Source organism: Nyctereutes procyonoides, unplaced genomic scaffold (assembly GCF_905146905.1).
Source record: "Nyctereutes procyonoides isolate TBG_1078 unplaced genomic scaffold, NYPRO_anot_genome, whole genome shotgun sequence".
NCBI classification, from domain to species: Eukaryota; Metazoa; Chordata; class Mammalia; order Carnivora; family Canidae; genus Nyctereutes; species Nyctereutes procyonoides.
Window position 1 is genome coordinate 58,965,366 of NW_026575140.1, and position 15,631 is coordinate 58,980,996.

General features: G+C 55.9%; 1 protein-coding gene across 3 annotated transcripts; it reads left to right on the top strand.

The window, feature by feature from the left end:
- Positions 1 to 2,760: 2,760 nt before the first annotated feature.
- On the top strand, positions 2,761 to 11,853 carry XAF1 (XIAP associated factor 1). 3 transcript variants are annotated; one of them, XM_055306385.1, is made up of 5 exons: positions 2,761 to 2,889; positions 3,781 to 3,955; positions 4,762 to 4,847; positions 10,063 to 10,413; positions 11,544 to 11,853. In XM_055306385.1, exons 1-5 carry the CDS (start codon positions 2,863 to 2,865, stop codon positions 11,598 to 11,600), a joined length of 696 nt encoding a protein of 231 aa, XP_055162360.1. In that variant the 5' UTR covers positions 2,761 to 2,862; the 3' UTR covers positions 11,601 to 11,853. The 3 variants fall into 3 exon arrangements, with proteins under 3 accessions (XP_055162360.1, XP_055162361.1, XP_055162359.1); XM_055306386.1 differs by having other exon boundaries at positions 10,063 to 10,211; XM_055306384.1 differs by lacking the exon at positions 11,544 to 11,853 and having other exon boundaries at positions 10,063 to 11,040.
- The last annotated feature ends 3,778 nt before the right edge of the window (positions 11,854 to 15,631 follow it).

A 15,631-nucleotide genomic window follows, 5' to 3' on the forward strand; every position in this document is an offset into this window, starting at 1 on the left:
GTTCCCCAAGGATCCCAGCATGTGGACAAGCTCGGGGGTGACCCAGAGCCCACATGTGGCCAAGTGCTTTAAGCCCCCAGAACCCACCCTTGCCCCAGAACCCTGTCCGACTCCTGACATCAGGACAAGCCACAGGTTCTAGCAAAAAGCTGCTGTTGTAAAGTCACATATACAGCGGGCCTGCTCACGGTGAAACGGGTTAAAAAGTGTAGATGGACATGCAGCCACATTCAAAATCCTCTGATGGGGACGCCTGAGGGGCTCAGCAGGTGAGCATCTACCTTTGGCTCTCAGGGGGTAACCCCGGGGTCCTGGGATCGAGTCCCACATCGGGCTCCTCTTAGGGAGCTTGCTTCTCCCTCTGCCTATGTCTCTGCCTCTCTCCCTGTGTGTCTCTCATGAATAAATAAAATCTTTAAAAAAAATCCTCCAACTACACAGTAGTGTCTTCATTACATTTACAAACCATAAAGGTAAATATAAGTAGTGAAGCTAATTGCCGACAGACTCAATTGTTTTATGGACAAAATTCTGGGAAACAGAAACACGTGTAAAATGCTCTAAATAAATCGACACGAAATGTATCACATCTAAATGTGTCCTAATGGAGGTGCAATTATCTGCATCATTTTTTCTTGTCTGACCAATGCACCCTGCATTTCCCTGTGGAAACAAGTGTTTTTTTATTCACCTGATTCACTGACGCACCTGTGATTTGGGACAAGTTGCCTTTACCGGGACCTGGTTCCTCAAATCTTTGGGTCACTCAGTCATGTCATTAGTAACAGGATGTGGACTCCAGCAAAAAAGGGAAAAGGTGCCTTTTGTACACTCACAGGGAAGCAACCTCGCACACAAGTTCTGGGGGCACCTGGCCTTATGTCCCCTCTAGGCCCCCAGTTGAGTCCAGAGCAACAAGGAGACAGGAGCCAAACCACGTGAGGTGATCACCTAGCAGCTGAGTGTGCTCCCAGGATCCAAACTCAGCCCTCCATGCCCTCTATCAGTGGGGGAAGACCAGCCACGGCCACTTTTCCTGGGTTCAGAGTCTGACCGGGGGAGAGCCTGGGGGTGGCAGGACATGTATTTGCTACCTCGTTGTCATCCCCCTGTGCCGCCCCTGCCGTGCCTCAGTTTCTTTATCTGAAGCCAGGATGATGAAATAGAACCTTCCTTGATGCCTCTTACCCGGTGAGCACGACTGCAGCATTTGTACCTCAGGGCCACAGGCTGCTCTCGGGGCCAGCCCCGCAAGGCAAGCACCGCTGCAAAGAGGGTCACGGGATTCCTCTGGCTTCCCCATGAATATACGAGTTAGGTTCACACCATACTGTCGTCTATAAAACAATGTACCAGCTTAATCTAAAAATACATTGCTCAAAAATGCCAGCCTTCCTGAGCTTTTAGTGAGTCCTGACTACTGATCACAGGTCCCATCACTTCAAAAACAAACCTGAAAAGTTTGAGGGACGCCTGGGGGCCCAGCAGGTGAGTGTCTGGCTTCGGCTCAGGGCGTGATCCCGGGGTCCTGGGAAAGTGTCCCACATCGGGTTCCCCACTGGGAGCCTGCTTCTCCCTCTGCCTGTGTCTCTGCCTCTCTCTGTGTGTCTCTCATGGATAAATAAGTAAAATATTTTTTAAAAATTAAAAAGAAAAGTTTAAAGTACTGTGACAATTACCAAATATGACCCAGAGACAGGACATGAGCAAATGCTGTCGGAGACGCGGTGCGGGCAGCCATGCGGGACGTAGGGTGGCCAAGACCCTCACTTCGTGAAACGCACAGTCCCTGTGAGGCGCGGCGAGGTGCCCTGTGGATTCACAGGCGAGGAGAGCACCCCCCGGGGTGGCCTGCCCGTCGTCCTTCATCACCAAGCTGCTCAGTGACCTATGCCTGAACCTGCCATCTTGGCACACAGCACCTGCACCCCCGACTCCCCACCCAGTCCTCCGAGTGCCAGGGATCCGGGGATGGTGCAGGTGCAGGAAGCCCCCTGCAGAGCAGGAGGGAGGACAGAGGTGTCCGGAAGGGGATGTGTGGCCCCTGGGAGCAGGGGTCAGTCGCAGGCGCGGGCCCTCCTGGGTCAAAGCCGAGGGACTTGCAGCCCCTGGGCTGAGGTTTGGGGAAATCGCTCGCCGCCCCAGCACAGTCTGTTCGCAGCCGGCACTTTCAGTTTTGTTTCTTTGTCTGCAAGAAACGAAACTCACCAGGAGGAGAGGCCCTGAGGCTGAGGCGGAGCAGGAGAGGCTCACCCCAGAGGTGACCGTGAGATGCAGCTCCTGGCTGGGGGGTGGGGGTGGGGGCATCAGAGCCACAGGAGGCCCCCAGGGCAGGAAGGGGCAGGAAGGGAGGGTTAAACTCAGTGGAGCCCAGAGGACGGGGGACAGGGGTCAGGCGCTACCCACCCCGGGGACAGTGAGACAACCTGCGGCAGCCCCAAAGCCTGAGGCCAGTTGTCCCCAGTGGGCTGCTCCTAGAGCAGGGTACTGATGTGAGGGAGACAGCCCCCCGCCCCCGACACCTCCAGGGCCGTCCCCACCTGGCCCCTTGCAGCCTCACCCACCCCTTCTTGCAGGCAGACCTCCTGTGGATGTTGTGACCCTGCTTTGCCCTGCCGGGAGGGGACATGGGTGATCTCACCGTCTTGCTTGTGCTTGAGGCCTGAGACCTCCTCCCCGGCCCTGGGTGAGGACTACGGCTGTACTATCGCACCACCCAATGGCCCGTTTTTCTCTCCCCTTGATCCGCAGCAAGAAGAGCGTGGCCTCTGCCCACCTGGCCGTCCATCCGTCAGTCCATGAGACCCACTGCCTGCTGATCCATCCCCAGCCCGAGGCAGGGAGCCCATCCCACAGGTGAAGATGGACGACCATGAGCCCCACCAGCAGGTGCGGAGGCAGAGGTGCAGGGGTCCTGGGCATCAACCCAGTGCCGCTGACACAGTGGCCCCTCCCCCACCATGTCCTCACGGACCAGACCGGGCAAGTGGTCCCTGTTTCAGGAAAGGCTGGATGTCCTGAGAGGAGGGGACGCAGGCCAGGAAAGCTCTAAAAAATAGCCAGGCCAAGGCCAGCTTCCTTTCCTGCTTCTTCACATGGGTGCCCCCTGCAGCCCCTCCCGCCTGACCTGCAGGTCCCCCAGCAGCTCCCCCATCCCCCAGCAGCTCCCCCATCCCCCAACCCTCAGGTCCCCTGCAGCCCCCTCCCTCTCCCCTGACACTCAGGTCTGGGCAGATGGGTCCCACACTCACTTCCTGAGCATGGGGCTGGTGCTGCAGAGGGACAGGCAGCCACCCTGGCCCCTGCTCCCAGGAGCCCCCAGACGGTAGCCTAGGCAGACACAGAGGGAGGCTGCGGGTATGGCTGGGACCCTGGCTTCTGTGTGTAGTCAGATGTTGGTGGGTCACAGCCGTGCAGAGTCATCTTCCAGGGGGTCAGGGTCCAGCATGGTTTCCTAACAAACAAGCAGGCAGGGGGTGGGGTGGCACAGGGGGTGGGGTGCAGAGACACCACTGTCTTCTATCCAAGGTAGGTGCGAGGGGCAAGGGAGAAGGAGCTCACCATAGGGACACAGGGCCCCCGTTCCCCAGAGGCTGGTAGAAGAGCCTCCTGTGGCCCCTGCACCCAAGACGGCCGCTGCTCCCCAGGGGGAGTCCCTCTTGGGCCCTCCTGTCTGCTCCTCATGCACTCCAGTGCCCCAGGCAGATCGGCTCCTGTCCCCACCAGGGCTGCCTTGCCTGGGGTCTGGTGACCTTGCCTGTCCTCTCTGCCTCCCTGTAGGCTGCGGAATACTTGGAGCGCCCCATGGAGCATGGATTCCATGAGCTGGCTGGGCGCCTCAGCGCCCTGGGCCTACATGAGCCCCACGGTGCCAGCTGCAGGGAGCTGTGCCCAGACTGCGGCCACCCCATTGGGCTCCGGGTGTGTCAGAGAGAACAGGCCCGGCTCAGCACAGGTGAGGGCCAGGGTGGAGAGGGCAGGGGGGCTCCCGGGTAAGGGTGGACACAGGGACGGGGGTCTCAGCAGGACAGGCGATGGCTGTGCGCATCTCCCATCCGCCTGGCTGTTGGAGTTCTGGACCTCGGACCTGAACGGCCTCCCAGTGTCATCCACTGTAGTCCTCTGGGGACTGGTCTAGGGGGACCAAGAGGCTGGGACAGAGTCCAGGGACCCCCGCACAACAGGAGGCTTCGCTTGAACTCCCACAGGATGCTCCCAACCTGGGAGAGATCCACCTGCACCCTTCCGCCGGTACACAGAGCTTGCAGGCGGTCACAAGACATGTCTCCTGCAAGACAATCCAGACGAGGTCAAAACCAGCACATGAAAAACTGGGATCCTTGAGACTCGCACCATTTCCTGCATCTCAGCGTGGCTGGGCTTGCGCACGGTGTCATCAACATGACACGGCTTCCACACACCCAACATGCAGACATGCACACAGACACCAGCTTGCTGCCAGAGCCTCTGGGACACTGGCGCCGTGGCCTCCTCCTAAACCAGTCCTGCTCCAGTAAACCACCTCGTCATCGGGGTTCCCACGCTGCCCCAGGAACCACCGCCGTCCGTGGCCATGCAGGGCATCTCATGGGTGATCTGGCCAGTGACGCGGGCAGTGTGGGACACTCACAGCTAGGCAGGCCTGGGGACAGCTGGTGCTCAGGACCGCCAGGGACAAAGGCCATGGACGGGGCTACAGGGGAGCTGGCCTAGCTGCTGCCGAGGGCCATCATTTATGGCGCTGTTTCTGTGCTTATTCAGGGACAAGAATTTCACCTCCTAAACATGACATCTACTGTCGTTATTGCAACCAGGCGATCCCAGGAAATAAGGACTTCGACCGGATGGTGAGTAGAAATTTGTCACTTTCTGCTCATCCCTACTCCAAACATGTGGTGTTGGCAGGTAGGATTTGGGCCTGACCCTACACAGCAGGGCTACTACAGGTTCCCATACTTGTTGCCATGCTTAGGGAGGGAGGTGGGTGGCTCGCTCTGGTGACCCAACACTTGTGCACCTCCTTGGCCCCCAGCTTCTGGACTTGGTGGTTTGACCCCCGGTAGGACCTGCCTTGCTCTGTTCTGCTCTTGATGCGAATGGTCTCAGTTGGATGTGAGCTCCGGCAGGAGTGAGCAACTTTCTCCATCTTTGCACAGGGTAGCCTGCATCAGGTACCAAAAAAGGGGGCTTGGTCGAGGTTCCCTATGGGATTGACCAGGCTGGGGGGAGGGAGGACACTCACAGATCCTCCCTTTCTCCCCTGAGCACCTATTCGTGCCTCTACTGGATGTTCACCTTTCCTCTGGGGAAACTCACTAAGGCTCCTCCTCTCTTGTGTGAAGAGTGTGACCCTGTCCTAACCTTCCACTCAAAGAGCTGAGGCTTACCAAGACCCTAGGACAGTCTGGGTCTTCCCTTGTGGTGGTAAAATATGCACACAATCCACCGTCAGTGCAGCCACCCCCAGTCTCCGCTCCAGAGCATCTTCATCACCCTAGAAAGGAGCCCCACACTGGTGGGACACCTCCCATCCCCAAATCCTCCATGGATTTGCCTGTTGCCAACATTCCCTACAGATGGACTGCTAGGTCATGTGGTCTTAGGCCACCGGCTTCTGTGGAGCAGAGGCCTCCAGGGTTCACCCACCTCGCAGCCCCTGCTGGGATTTGATCCTTTGTGTGGCTTCCTATGGGCCTGACACACTTCATCTGCACGCTCCCTCCCTCGGCTGCCAAGGGGCATAAGGGCTGCTTCCACCGTCTAGTGCTGGTGTTTAAAGGCACAGTCCACCGGGAGGTGGGGGGGTAAGTACCATCAGGGTCACTTGGGAATTTGTCGGAAATGCAGGATCTTCTCCACCCCACCCACAGAAAGGCTACTTGAGACCCGGCAGGTCCACTCCCTGTCCCGTGGAGACAGTCTTGTCCCACCCTCGCACTCACCCCCGTCTGACCTTTGCACACTGCCAACCGCCCTTCCCAAAATCAATGATCTTCACACTGCTAAACTCAACGGCCAGTTCTCAGCCCTCATTTTGTGGAGCATCCAAGGCCACTGCTTGTCACCTCCCTTCCTCCATGTTCTCTCTTGGCCTCCAGAATTCCATACTCTTCCTGGTTATCAGTTTCCCCACTGATGTCTCCCTCACTGGCTCCCCACCCTCTAAATTTTGGGGACACTTGTCTCAACAATTTCATCCACTCTTATTTTTAAAAATGCCTTACACTCAACAGTTTGGCACCTGCCTTTGGCCCAGGGCGCGATCCTGGAGTCCCAAGATCCAGTCCTGTGTCGGGCTCCCTGCAGGGAGCCTGCCTCTCCCTCCACCTGTGTCTCTGCCTCTCTCTCTCTCTCTCTCTGTGTGTGTGTGTGTGTGTGTGTGTATCACAAATAAATAAATATTTTAAAAATGCCTTATATATGGGGCACCTGGGTGGCTCAGTGGTTGAGCATCTGCCTTCGGCTCACGGCATGACTACTGGGTCCTGGGAACGAGTCTCACGTGGGGCTCCCTGCAGGGAGCCTGCTTCTCCCTCTGCCTGTGTCTCTCATGAATAAAAAAAATCTTTAAAAGATAAATGCCTTGTGTAGGCAGACAGTCCCAAATTTAGCTCATCCTGGACTCTTCTCCCAAACTCCAGCCTCGTGTATCTCTGCTTACGCAGCATTGTCTCCTGTCTCTTAAACGTAACATGAGATTCCCTCTGCCATAGCTTTTCCCAGCTCAGCTGACAGCAACTCCATCCTTTCAGTCATTCAGGACAAAACTTCAGGCTTGTGCTGACTCCTCTCTCCCTCAAACCCTACATCCAGTCCACTAGGAAAGACTCTTTCCTGCCTCCGCTGTTCACACTTATGCCAATGCCGTCTCCTCCAGTCCCCATCCCTGCAGCCTCCAAATGGGTCCCCCTGCCTCTAACCTTTGTTCAAACCACAGCTGTCAACACGATCCTTTAAAAAATGCGGGTCAGACCGTTCTGTGGCTCTGTTCACAGTTCTGCCTGGGTTCCCGGCCCATGTCACACAGAGTCAGGATCCTTACAATGGCCTCCCCTCCTCACTGTCACCACTCTGACCTCCTCGGCCACTTCAACTCCATGTCTGCAGGTGGTTCCTCGAGCACATCGTGCCCTGGGTCCCTTTCACTGACTGCTCTGTCTGCCTGGAAGCCGCTCAACCACCACCACCACCACGTTCCCAAAGTTAACGCTTGCCTCCGTCAAGTCTTTGTTCAAAAGGCACCTTCTTGGGATCCCTGGGTGGTGCAGCGGTTTAGCGCCTGCCTTTGGCCCAGGGCGCAATCCTGGAGACCTGGGATCAAATCCCACGTCGGACTCCCGGTGCATGGAGCCTGCTTCTCCCTCTGCCTGTGTCTCTGCCTCTCTCTCTGTGTGTGACTATCATAAGTAAATAAAAATTAAAAAAAAAATCTTCAAAAGGCACCTTCTTGTGGAGATGTCTCTTGACAACATATTGAATCCCCACCCCACATGCACCAACCCCCTTACCTTTCTCTACTGTTTTCTAGGGCATTTATCAACTTTTTTTTTTCAAGATTTGATTTATTTGACAGAGAGAGCACAAGTAGGGGAGCAGCAGGCAGAGGGAGAGGGAGAAGCAGGCTCTCTGCTGAGCAGGGAGCCCAATGTGGGGCTCAACCCCAGGATCCCAGGATCATGACCTGAGCTGAAGCCAAATGCTTAACTGATTGAGCCCCCCAGGTGCTCCATCAACTTCTAACGTATTATGTAATTTACTTACATATTGTGGCCCAGTTAAACAAATTCCACTACTCCCTTCAAGCTACTTTCTCATCCTATTACCTGTTTCTTCTGGTATTTATCTCCTACTTCTCAAGCACCTTCTTACACTGTTATTTTCTTTTCCAATTTTAGATATGATCTATTAATCCATGAGGATTCAGGGATATGGATTTCTCTTTCTTACACCAGCTATCCTATGCATACCTGCTATCCTATACACACCTCCTTCTCTCTACCTGCCCATTGTGGTTAAAGCCATATTCAACATTATGTTATTAGGATCATGTAAATATTGTAAATGTGCCACACAAATCATGATTACATGCACTTTCTTCTATAACTTTTGATTTTTCCCTGGAGTTAGTTATTGCTTCAGTTTTTCATTTGCTTCACTTTCTAGGTACCTGTCAGTAAGTCATTCCTAAAATTTTCTACTGGACCTGAAAAATTTCCCCTTGGTATAATCAAGCACAGTAGTATCCATTTCAGTTTGAGGGCATGGTGCTCCCTAGATCTGATAAATAGCTGTCATTCTGGGATTTACCTCTACTCTCTCCAGTGTTGGAGTTCTCTTCCTAAATTCCAGGTTTAGGTCATCTCTTTCTTGTTCTACCCTTTCTTTGGGAGAACATATCCTCAAATAGTTTAAGAAAGAAAGCACAAAGGGCAATTTTTAAAAAGATTTATTTGAGAGAGAGGGAGGGAAGGAGGGGCAGACGGAGACGGAGAGAGAATCTCAAACAGACACCCCACTGAGCATGGAGCCTGACACAGGGCTCAATGTCATGACCCTGAGATCATGACCTCAGCTGAAATCAAGAGCCAGATGTGTAACTGACAGAGCTACCCAGGTGCTCCTCTTTCCTGCAATCTTGAGTGGCCGTTGGGTTAACTTATTCCCTCTGGCCATGTGGAAGGCTGCCGCTCATCTCCCTCCTCTGCCGTCGCTGCTGACCAGTCCTCTCTCTGCATAACTGACACCCTGTGTAGATGTTCTTTTTCTTTGATTTCAGGATCCTCTTCGTCTTTGATCTGTAGTTACATGTCACTAAACGATTTATGTTTCACTCATCCCACTCAGAACAATGAACTGAAATCTCCCTCAGATTTCTGCCCAAATCTAAAGTTGTATGTCTTTAATCAAAGTTCTAGGAAATTATCATATATAATCTCCTTAAATACCTAATCCTCCCTCCCTCCCTCTCACACATTCTCCAGACTCTTCTATGGAACTTGTGGGATGTGATCTAAGCCTTTCTAGTTCACGTCTTTCACATTTTCTACTTTCCTCTCCTCTTCTGAGTAATCTCTTCAAATCTTCAAGTTCGCTCTTTCTTACCCAAATCCATCCTACTGGGTTTGGCCCATCCGGGAAAGCTCAATGTCTGTATTTTTCACCTCTAGAAGTTCCACTTACCTTTCTTTCAGATTTGCCTATTCTCTTCACAGGATCTTATTCTTTTCTCTCATTTACAGGATCTTATTCTTTTCTCTCATTTACATCCTTCCCGATTAGCTTAGTTTACAGCATCTCTGCCATAGTTCTGTTTTTCTGAAGTTTCTGGAGCTTGTGCTCATGCCTCTGACTCTAGGGTGACTGCTTCTTTGGGTGTAGGCCTAGGTCTCCATTTGGTGGGCCGCCACCTGTGAGCATGACCCAGTTTGAGGCTGTGTGTCCTCCAGAGGGATTTCGTGATTGCTTCTGCCAGACTTCCCAGTTTTCATGTTAATTTGTAAGGACTGGATAGTTTCAGATCATGAGTCTAATGTAAACCTGAACCCCAAATACAAGAACGGCAGGGGCCTGTGATTTTGAGTTTTCAGGAGACGGAGTTTTTATTCCCTGTGCTCAGATCCCAGGGTAGACAAGCTGGCTTGTCCCTTTCCTTTTCAGGTGAGCTGGTGCTTTCCTATTGGCCATCAGTTTACCTACAGGTTCTGAGCTCTACACAGAGAGAGGGGAAGCTTACTTCCAACACCCCTTCCTCACTTTGCGTGGACAGGCTTATCTCTTATCCAAGCCCTGTTACCAAACCGACCCCACGTCTCCCCTCAAAGTGTCAGCAAGTACGTGTGCTTTAGAGCGTAGGCCTTCGTTCCAAGAACGTGGAGTCATATGGTTTCTTTCCTACAAAGTCAACTGTCAACTTAAATTAATGTTTGTCACATTTTATCCAGCATTTCTTAGTGTTTGTAGTGGGAGCTTTCAGGTCTTCTAGTTTGTTATGTTGTCCAACTATTAAAGCCAAAGTCATTTTTTAAAAAACTTTTTAATTTTCTACATTACTCACAATTGCAGGATAAGCGACATCTGGTCCCAGAGCTTGAGAAATGCTTTCCAGTTGGGAAGCCAGGAATACCTCCTGCTCCCCACCCCAGTCACACCGCTCAAGAGCAGACCTCCAAGGCAGAAAAGGATGTCCGTCCGAAAATCAAAAAGAGAAACAGGTGTCCTCTTCCTTCTCAAAATTCAACAAAGCAAGCAGCAAGAGGTGCAAACAGAACCACGACCCTGCCTTTGCCTCTGAGGTTGGGGCACCACGACCCCAGGCTCACCTTCCCTGCAGAAGACGAGGCAGCCTATAGCACTCTGGGGGGGTGTTCTTGCTGTGGCATCCTGCTCCCCCAGCCCATCCTAAGTCAACACCAGGTACCCAGCCCTCTGTCTTCTGCTTCCCCACCAGCCTTCTGGACAGCATGTCCAGAAACCTGAGACCCAGAGGCACCTGCAGATGCTGCCACCAGGCCCTTCTCTCCGTCTCCCTCTTGTCCATGGGCCCAGGTGAACGCTCTCAGAGCACTAGCCACTCAGCTTCTCTGCATACTCTCCCAGAGCCTGGGCCACCTTTGAAGGCAGAGCTGGATCTATCTGTGTCTCCAGCTCCCAGGCCAGAGGCAGCACAGGGCATCCAGCATAGCTCCCTCACGGTACATAGAGCAACTGAGGCCCGGAGATCAGATGAGTCTTGTTGAGATCCTGAGTTGGTGGCTCGCCTCCCACACACCAGGGTTTATAGCCATTTCCCTCAATATCCTAATTATTTTTACATCCTAAATTATTTTCTAGTAACAAGAACAACTGGCATTAGAGGTACTTAACCATCATCCATCAGCGAGAACAGGAAGCTCTTTACAAATGGTTATTCTTCATCATGAACAACAAGCAGGCATATTATTCCTGTTGAGATGAGGAAACTAGAGAGAAGGAGCTGCCCCAGGGCGACACAATGGGAGGGTCGCAGAATCCAGCAGGGATGCCACCTGAATGTCATTCCAGAGCTCATCTCTTCAGCTTCATGCTGCATGCCTCATTCAAAAAAACAAACAAAAACCCCACAAACTTTCATTATTTGTTGTTTTCAAAATATAAAAGTACTAGATTTAAAATAATAATAATAATAATAATAATAAAAATAATAAAAGTACTAGATTTTGTTGTAACCAGTTGACATAATACCATGCAAGGAAACAGAAGGGCAAGGCCACCCTATTATATAAACACAAACATACACGTTGGGAGTCTGATCATACGCATTTCTTTGTATCTTATTGCTCTGATCCCAAAATACCCAGCGTAAGTCTCTGCGCCAAATGGTGTGGCCCTTTAACAGCTGCACAAGAGGGCACGGTGTCGTTCCCCGCCCCCCACCCCTCCACAGCCCCAGAGAAGGATAGGTCTCAAGACCCACAGCCCAGACACTCTGCTCTGGGGACAGTAATAGGCAGGAACTAGCCTCTGCCCTTTCAACACAGCAAACCATTTCATACCCGTTTCCCTAGGAGAGATGCTGGTGGCTAGCATCATCCAGAGGAACGCACAGGACCGGCTCCGGCTGACCTGGGCCAGGACAGAAGCCTGCACTCCTCACCGTCTGCCTGCTCTCCGGGCCATCTTTCCTTGAGAGAAGACACTGGGTTTCTGCTTTGGGTTCTTCCGTATAGAAGACAAGGTTGTGGGCAGCCCCGGTGGCACAGTGGTTTAGTGCCGCCTGCAGCCCAGGGCCTGATCCTGGAGTCCCGGGATCGAGTCCCACATTGGGCTCTCTGCATGGAGCCTGCTTCTCCCTCTGCCTGTGTCTCTGCCTCTTTCTCTCTCTCTGCATCTCTATGAATAAATAAATAAAATCTTAAAAAAAAAAAAAAAGAAGACAAGGTTGTTTCCTTCTTTTGAACAGAGATGTTGGTTTGCTGGAAGCCACGGGAGAATCCCAGGTGGTGGGCACCTGGATCAGACATCTGCCCTCCCTCCCCACTCCACCCCGCCCTGTCCTGGGTGAAACCAGGCTTGTCCCTGGGAAATAAAAGTACCCTCCCTGGAAGCTGTCCATCTTCCTTGAGACTCCTCATGGGTGTTTCCCGGTCAGAGACAGCAGGTGGGACATAGCATGAGGCAGGGCACAGGGAAAGGGGCCACGGAAGGGGGGTGGACCCAGGGGGAGCCCTGGGGCTGCAGCCAGAGGCCACGGATGCAGCCTTCCCGCAGGGCAATGCAATCAGCACTGCTGCCTTTCTGCCTGGCCTCTGGGGAGACCCACTAGGGCTGCCAGGGAGGTGGGCGCGGGCCCATGTGAGTTGGATGCGCTCCACCCTCTGGAAGCTGGGAGGGAGATGGGGCTCTTCTCAAGCCTCATCCTCATCCTCTGGTGGGCGCAGGCCACCCTGGGAGGCTTTGGCTGGAGCTGCAGGAAGTGGGAGCTGGAGCCGAGAGGGCTCCCCAGGCCCCAGAGCTGGGTCAGCACAGGGATCACCCCATCCCACCCCACCCCCTGGACCCAACCCCCTGCCATGCCCCCCGCCCCCCCCCCAGACCCCAGACTCCACGCCCTGGCTCCAGTCCCCCAGGCCCCCATGGCCCACCCTTGGCCCCGGGCCCCAAATCTTCTGGTTCACTGGACCCTAGACCCTGGTCGCCTTCTTCCCCCACCGACTCCAGGTCCCCAGCACCCCATCCCCCTGGTGCCCCAACCTATCTCTGGATTCCTGGAGACCCCTGCCCCTGAACCCCCTACCCCTCCCCAGCCCCTCCACAGACCCCTGGACCCTCAGCCCCCCAGTGCCCCACTCTGACCAAACCTCCTCGCATTCCTGGACACCCCTGCCCCTGCCCCCAGGCATCCCTGCCTATGGAACCACAGTACCCCAGCACCAGGCCCCCCAGCATCCTTGCTTCTGGCACCCCAAATCTCCAGGCCCTCCAGAAACCCCCCTCCCGACCCCCTCCCACTGCCTCCCCAGCTTCCCCTGCCCAGTCACCGGGGCCCTCCCCTCCCCTCTCCCCTCTCCCCGTGCCCAAACCTCCCCCTCCTCATCCCCAGCGCCCCCTCCACGGACTCCCGGACCCTGGGCCCCCTCCCCACCCCCCACATCTGGTGGTGCCCGAGCTTCCCCTCCCCCACCCCAACGCGCGCTCAGGTACACACACATGTGGTGCCCCCTCCCTCCCGGCTACCCTCGCCCCCCCGCGGCCCCCTGCCGCCCCCAGTCCTAGGGCCCCCCAGGTCCCTCCCCGCCGCTCCTCCGCCTGGCCCTGGAGGGCGCACCTTCCCGGACCCTCGGTGCGGTGGGTCCTGCCCTCTGACGCCCCCAGGTCTGGGCCCCGCAGCCCGGGGCCGGAGCAGATCCCGGCGCGCGTCACAAAGGCGGCGGCCCTGGCTCCCAGCACCCCCCACCCCCCACCCCGGAGGGCGCGGGCGCGCGTCGGGGAGTCGGCGTCCGAGCGCAGGCGGCGCGGGCGGGGCAGGCAGCGGCTCGCGGTCTCCGCAGCCCGAACGGGGCACAGCGGGCGGGGCGCGGCGAGCGGGTAACGGCCCTACGCCGCCTCCTGGAAGCCGTCCTGGGGCACCTTACCCTTTCCTCCCGGGTTGGCAGCTGGGGCAGGTGCACGCGCCCTGGTCCGGAGTGGGTTGGAATCCCACCTCCCCATGGTTAGGGCCGCACTGGGAGCCCTCCTCAACTCTCTCCGCTCGCTCCCGTCGTCAGCTGGGTGTGTTCGCCCCTCCCCGGGGGAGCCAGGAATGCCTGGCGTCAGCTCGCTAGGGCGCAAACCCTCGGGAGCATCGGCTGTGCGCCCCTCTACCCCCCCTCCCGCCCTTCCAGCACCTTCCACCCCCTTCCACCCGTGAGCTCATTTAAGCTCCTGGCACAGGGAGAGACGCCATTCTTAACCCCGGTTTGCAGAAGTGGGGCTGGAAGAAAACGAAGGTCCTGCATGGCAGCTGAGATACCGGGGTCCAGCCGTGGAGCCCACGGGCAGGCCCGCCGGGAGGTTTGAGGGAAGGGGAGACGGTCCCTGCAAGGACTCCACAGCTTTCCCAGTCGCCCAGATGCGCTCTCTGGACACCGCACATGGAACCACCCTGGGGACACTGCCCCCTGCTCAGTGTTCTGACCCCTAACTGCCTGGAGCAAAGGCTTCCTTTAGCTCGGGAACTGGTCTAGCTTTTTCCTGAGCACCTGGCTCCCCACTAAGTGCCGGGGACAACCTGACGGGGCTGCGAGCAGCCTCTGTAAATGAAGATACGCGGACCTCTTCCTTTGTTAAGTGTGCAAGTGCTGCTCAGAAGGAGAATGAGGCTGTCCCCAGGGTCAAAGGTGATGCAGGTGGGACGAAGGTTAACCTGAGAAATAGACACGGGGGACGGGGAACCAGGAGGCAGCAGGCTGTGATTCTGGGCACCCGTGGATGCCTCGTCCTGGACGGGGACAGGCTGCTGCCACACCCCATGGGGACCTCTTGTGGCCCTGGAGAAGGGAGAGCCACTGGGGCTGGTGACAGCTGTGGGTGTGGAGGGGAAAGAGGGAACGGTGGGGACAGGGCGCTAGTGAAGCCCCCAAAGCACCACACACACACACCACACAGGAGCTGGCCTGGGGGCATGCATGGTCACTGTAGTGGTGGTGGGAGCAGTCGGGGGTACCTGGGGGTCCAACACCCACCAAGAGAACAGCTAAGGGAGCAGTGGGGGCACCCCTGTGGTGGGGGGCGTGGACAGCCACAGGATGATGTTCACAAGCCCACATCTGGCAAAGCACACCCACAGATGCACATCAGACACAGGGCAAGCGTCCACGCATCCATACGTCCGCCCAGGGAACGGAATGGAAGGGTGCTCTTGCACAGTTGTGTGATCTTAGTCTTAGATCTTAGACCCGAGATCTTAGATTTACGCGGCCCGCGGCTCCGAGGCCCATGGGTGGCAGGCTGTGTCCGGGCCTCCGCATCCACGTGTAGAGAGAATTCTGGGAGCCCGTCCAGCCGTGCCCTTCCACGAGCTAAAATGGTCTAGGAGCGCCACAGCTTACACAGAGGTGGGACTCGCGCCGTGGCTTCGCAAGCACGACTTCTTGGGAAACACCGAAGCAGGAACTTGCGACCCGGCGTGACCTGGCCTCCCCAGCCCGGTACAGGCACACATGCCATCCAGCCACCAGGTCAGGGCCCTCCCACGCTCCCGCCACTGTCATCAGTTACCGCAAGGCGTCCTGCAGACCCGCCAGTTCCCACAAGTCACGCTGCCCTGGCCCCAGGTCGGAGCCTGAACTCTGCTCTGGGCCGTCGTCCGTCCTCTTCCCTTTGGACACCTCTGGCTGACCACCTCACTTCTACTTCTGGACCTTGAGCCTTTGTGACCCTGGCTGACTCCAGTGGCGTGACCCTTTGTGTATGGCCACTCTTGAACGCAAATGCAGCCATCGGCAACACAGCGCCCCCTGCCAGACGGTGATTCCCATCCGGAAGGGGCCTGGCCTGTCTCCGGGATCCCCTGGTCCAAGGGCACAGTCTCTATCACATTGCTCGGGCTCCTTGACCCCACACCCACCCCCCGCCCTGCTCCCCACCGCCTGCAGGTCAAGCTCCAAACAGCTTT

What these genes read in the sequence shown, in the direction of transcription:
- XAF1 (XM_055306384.1), top strand. Translation starts at nt 2,863, where the DNA reads ATGGACGACCATGAGCCCCACCAGCAG. An exon ending in ACCATGAGCCCCACCAGCAG is followed by an intron (nt 2,890 to 3,780) that starts GTGCGGAGGCAG and finishes GCCTCCCTGTAG; the next exon opens with GCTGCGGAATACTTGGAGCG. An exon ending in ACAGGCCCGGCTCAGCACAG is followed by an intron (nt 3,956 to 4,761) that starts GTGAGGGCCAGG and finishes GTGCTTATTCAG; the next exon opens with GGACAAGAATTTCACCTCCT.